Raw genomic sequence first — 4,887 nt, forward strand, 5'->3', positions numbered from 1 at the left:
GTCTTCGATGGGACTAGCTACAGCAGTTAAAGAAGAATGTTAGTGTCATAAGGGACTTGAATGATTGTCTGAGAGCAGGGCAAGGGATTTTGAAGGTCTTTAATGTGACATGCAGATGGCGGCACTGTCTCTATGGGAAGAAATTGGTGATGATCTCCTGCAGAAGGGCACATGTTGCTGGCAATGAGGTCTCTGAGCCCACCTCCTCTCTCACCTGGGCATCTCTGTTGTGAGCAGGGGCTTGTTTTTCAACATCTTCTTCCTTTTCACATTCTATTCGTGGAATTCCAAATCCCTTTCTAAAGGCCATATTATGGAGGATACAGCAAGTCACTACAGTTCTGCAAATGATACTGCATGAATCCCCATGACCTGGAAATGGGACTTGAGAACTTGATGGTCTAATTTACAAATTTCCTGGTAGTGCCCAGGGCCTGTCTTCACAGGCCAAGAATGTGGCATTAGCCAAGGCTGAGCTGGGTACCCCAGTCTCCTATGAGCCACCCTGTCATGTTGCTGTAGCTGAGCAGTCCAGGTATCCTGGATTGACTGAGAGTAAACAGATTATGACTTCTCACCAGGTCGAATGCATTGACTTGCATAATGAGATGGCTAGCATCACTCACTATTTGCACATTGAGGGAATGAGATCCCTTCCTGTTAATGAGGTTGACTGACTGATGTGACTAGTGTGGAAACATCTGGATGCATTAACGTTAAGTGCTGTGGTGACCTTCACAGCCACAGCTAAGGCAGTGGAGGTACAAATCAGCCATGATCTGATTGAAAGTTAGAACAGGCTCAATGGGCTGAATGGCGCACTCCTCTTAATATAGTCCTATGTGGAAAGAGACTGAATGTCAAGTTCCAACAGATGGCATACCTCTGTCACAGTCTCTGTAGCTTCTCAGAAACTTCCTATCAGAAAAATCCAGCTAGGTGTTCTGTGATCTGTAGAATCTGTGGGTCAAGTGTTGCCTGCATGGATGCTGCTGCATGCTGTTGGCTTCCCTCCTTTACTCCTCCATGTCCTCACCAGCATTCTCGTCAAAGTACAGGAACAATGGAATCCCCAGACAGCAATCCACTATTTCACTGTGTACAAGTCCCTTTAAATCTCAGCAAGTTTCACAAAGTACCTTTAACAACAACAACTTGTATTTATATAGCATCTTTAATGAAGTAAAACATCCCAAGACACTTCACAGGAGCGTTATCAAACAAAATTTGACACTGAGCCATATAAGGTGCTATTAGTGCAGATCAAAGAGCCAAATGGCCTCCTTCTGTGCTGTATTATTCTATGATTCTAAGAGATTATGCAAATCAAAGGTCACACAAGTTTGTGATTCTTCAGCACTGTTTTCGCTGGAAGTCACTTCCACTACTTTGAAGCTGCAGTATCTGAGCATTTAAAACACACTCCTGGCTGGCCTCCCATCTTCCACTCTACATAAACTTGAGGTCATCCAAAACTCTGCTGACCATGTCCTAACTTGCACCAAGTCCCATTCACTGATCATCCCAGTTCTCACTGGCCTACATTGGCTCCCAGTTAAGTAACACCTTGATTTTAAAATTCTCATCCTTGTTTTCAAATCCCTCCGTGACCTTGCCCCTCCATATCTCATAACCTCCTCCAGCCCTAAAACCCTCCGAGATATCTACGCTGCTCCATTTCTGGTCGCTTACGCATCCCCAATTTTAATCACTCCACCATTGGCAGCCAAATCTTCAGCTGCCAAGGCCCTAATCTCTGAAATTACCCCTCTAAATCTCTCTGCCTCTCTACCTCTCTTTCCTCCTTTAAGACGCTGCTTAAAACCTACTTGCTTGACTAAGTTTTTGGTCATCTGCCCTAATATCTTCTTATGTGGCTCGGTGTCAAATTTTGTTTGATAACGCTCCTGTGAAGCACCTTGGGATGTTTGACTTCATTAAAGGTGCTATATAAATACAAGTTGTTGTTGTTGAAGTATGCAAAAATCACACTGCTCAATTGTCAAACACACAGTACCGTTAAGGCAACATTACCAATCCATGCCCTTCTTCACCTGTTTCAGAAGAGTCAAACCACGTGAAGCCATCTTGTTACCACGCTATGATTTCTGAAGGGAAAAAAATTAACAAAGGACCTTGTAGTGGGGCTGGTGGATGTGAAGTTGTGGCAGAAAGTTACCAACACTTTTTCTTGTAAAGCTTCAGAACTGTTGCTAATTAAGGATCAGACACGTATCCACTGAACAGAAATTCCACAGCAAACAAAACCAGTCTCATCAGCAGGTTATATTTAAGTATATAACCATCTCAGCTGACTAGTTTTTTGATATAGGGAATGAAAATATGATAGTGAGCATGGATTGCAAAATGTCTGATAAAGCAAGAAGAAAGAGAGACTTGCATTTCTATAGCGCCTTTCACAACCACCGGACGTCTCAAAGCGCTTTACAGCCAATGAAGTACTTTTGGCGTGTAGTCACTGTTGTAATGTGGGAAACGCGGCTGTCAATTTGCGCACAGCAAGCTCCCACAAACAGCAATGTGATAATGACCAGATAATCTATTTTTGTTATGTTGATGGAGGAATAAATATTGGCCAGGACACCAGGGATATCTCCCATACTCTTCTTCAAAATACAGTAGTGCTATGGGATCTTTTACATCCACTCTGAGAAAGCAGACAGGGCCTCGGTTTAACTTCTTATCTGAAAGACGGCACATCCGATAGTGCAGCACTCCCTCAGCACTGCACTGGAGTGTCAGCCTAGATTTATCTGCTCAAGCCCCTGGAGTGGGACGTGAAACCTACAACTTTCGGACTCAGGAGGCCAGTGTACTACCCATAGAGCCACAGCTGACACTGTGAAGCAGATAAAAGGAACATTACACTATTTCTTTTTTACAAAAAGGGTTGAACCCAGGAAGGCAAAATGAGTAAAACCATAGTTTTTTGTTCTGATAACATTTCCAGCCAAATATATTTTACTAGGTTTGCTGCATAGTTTGAATGATTTAGCTGTAAATACATATTTAAGTTATTCTAGGAGTATTGTTAGTAGGTTTATGATACAACTCCTTTAATATTCTGGCTTTATTAAAGCCCCACCCATGATCTGTGATGTAACGTGGAAGAACTCTATATAAAGTTTGTGCCTCATTCAGTTAATTAACTAATTTCTGTGGCTGTGTGACTGAGTTTACTGCAATACTGCCTACAATGGACAACAGGACCCAACGATGTGTTCTTGTTGCAGACATTAATTCGTCGTACAATCCACCAGTTCTTATTATAACATTTATCCTCGGATTCATTGGAAATGTAATTGCTTTATGGATCTTTGGTTTTCATGTAAAATCCTGGAAACCAAACACTGTTTATTCACTGAATCTGGCGGTTGCAGACAGTCTGTTAATCTGCTGTTTACCATTTCGAGCAGATTACTTTGTACGGGGCAAGAACTGGATTTTTGGTGATGTTGCATGTCGTCTGAAGATATTCACGATATTTCTAAACCGGACAGCGAGCATCGTTTTCCTTACAGTTATGGCGGTCGATCGCTATTTTAAGGTGGTCCACCCTCACCATAACGTGAACAAGATACCGACAAGCTGTGCAGTGAAGGTCGCCGGTGTCCTGTGGATTCTAGCAGTGGCAATTTCTTCACATCTTTTAATAGAACCACACGACTTCGCGCACAACAATCTGACATTCTGTGAGCCAATCCACATATACCAGCCTCTAAGCTCGACAGCAATTTGGACCGATATTGTTTTTATTCTTTTCAAGTTTGTTTTACCAGCTTCGATTATCCTGTTCTCCACGTCCTGCATCATCTGGAGGTTAAAACAGATGAAAACTGAAAGGAGGAGTAAATATAACCGAGCAGGAAAGCTTGTGATAGCGGTGGCAGCAGTTTTTATATTTTGTTTCTTGCCCACAAACGTTGCTGTAGTCGCTGTTTTAATTACGAAGCAAAGAAGCACAAAAGACTGCGAATCATATCAGACAGCGGTTCAGATATTTTACGATACATTATGCATAACATATCTGAACAGCGTGCTAGACCCAGTTATTTACTACTTTCTAAGTTCAACATTTAAAGATGCTTTGAAGAAAGCTCTTGTTCGTCTGAATTTAAGCCTTTTCAGATCGGGAACAAACCACACAATCCACCCAAGGCAGGCAAAAACAGTTGTTGAACCTCTGAAATTTTCATCAGTCTCCAATACCTGCGATCAATTCCAAACCGAATCTACAGAGACTATATGAAGTACCTGCCAATTATCAGCTTCCTAATTCAAGTATGGTCTGGGAAAAACTGTGTGGTCGTGTACAGTATGAAATATTTTTAAATCAGGTAATCTGCTTTCCAGTGAGTATGTGCTGAAAGAACCAACAGTTTTCCATGACTAGGGTCAAGTTACACACCTCCAAAATGCCTCTCTTTAAATTATTTAAAGTAAAGGAAAGACTTCTACAGGGTTTGCAGAATAAGATGAGTCATAGTCGTGAGCCCGCCAGATGTTACGCTCCCCAAAGAAGGTATGCAAGAGTTATAGGAGGTCCTTCCTGAGCAGCCCTGGAAAGAGTATGGCTCTCCAAAGATGCAATCGCCCACCTCTGTGACCTGCTGCAGGAAGACCTGAAGCCAAGCTCATCTGCCTGCATTGCTTTCTCAGTGGCTCTGAAGATCGTCACTTTCAGACAGCCATGGGGAATCTCTGCAGCATCAGCCAGGAAGCAGTCCAGGCATCCATCAAGTCACCGACACCCTTTACAGCACAGCAGCCTGGTTCATGTTTTGGAAATACAGAAAGTCAGGTGAGAGATAGAGGTTCAGTTTGAACGGGTTGCTGGCTTCCCCAAGGTCCAGAGCGCAATCAATG

General features: G+C 42.8%; 1 protein-coding gene across 1 annotated transcript; it reads left to right on the forward strand.

Annotated features, from left to right (window-relative positions):
• The first annotated feature begins 3,161 nt into the window (after positions 1-3,161).
• On the forward strand, positions 3,162-4,270 carry LOC147104377 (hydroxycarboxylic acid receptor 3-like). Its single transcript, XM_085962140.1, has one exon. The coding sequence runs from the start codon at positions 3,218-3,220 to the stop codon at positions 4,268-4,270; it is 1,053 nt and encodes a 350-aa protein (XP_085818266.1). The 5' UTR covers positions 3,162-3,217.
• Positions 4,271-4,887: the final 617 nt, after the last annotated feature.

This window comes from Somniosus microcephalus, chromosome 19 (genome assembly GCF_052327205.1).
Source record: "Somniosus microcephalus isolate GS21.2 chromosome 19, FLI_Smic_1.0, whole genome shotgun sequence".
Taxonomy (NCBI): Eukaryota; Metazoa; Chordata; class Chondrichthyes; order Squaliformes; family Somniosidae; genus Somniosus; species Somniosus microcephalus.

Coding starts and splice junctions, on each gene's coding strand:
- LOC147104377 (XM_085962140.1), top strand. CDS start 3,218: ATGGACAACAGGACCCAACGATGTGTTCTTGTTGCAGACATTAATTCG.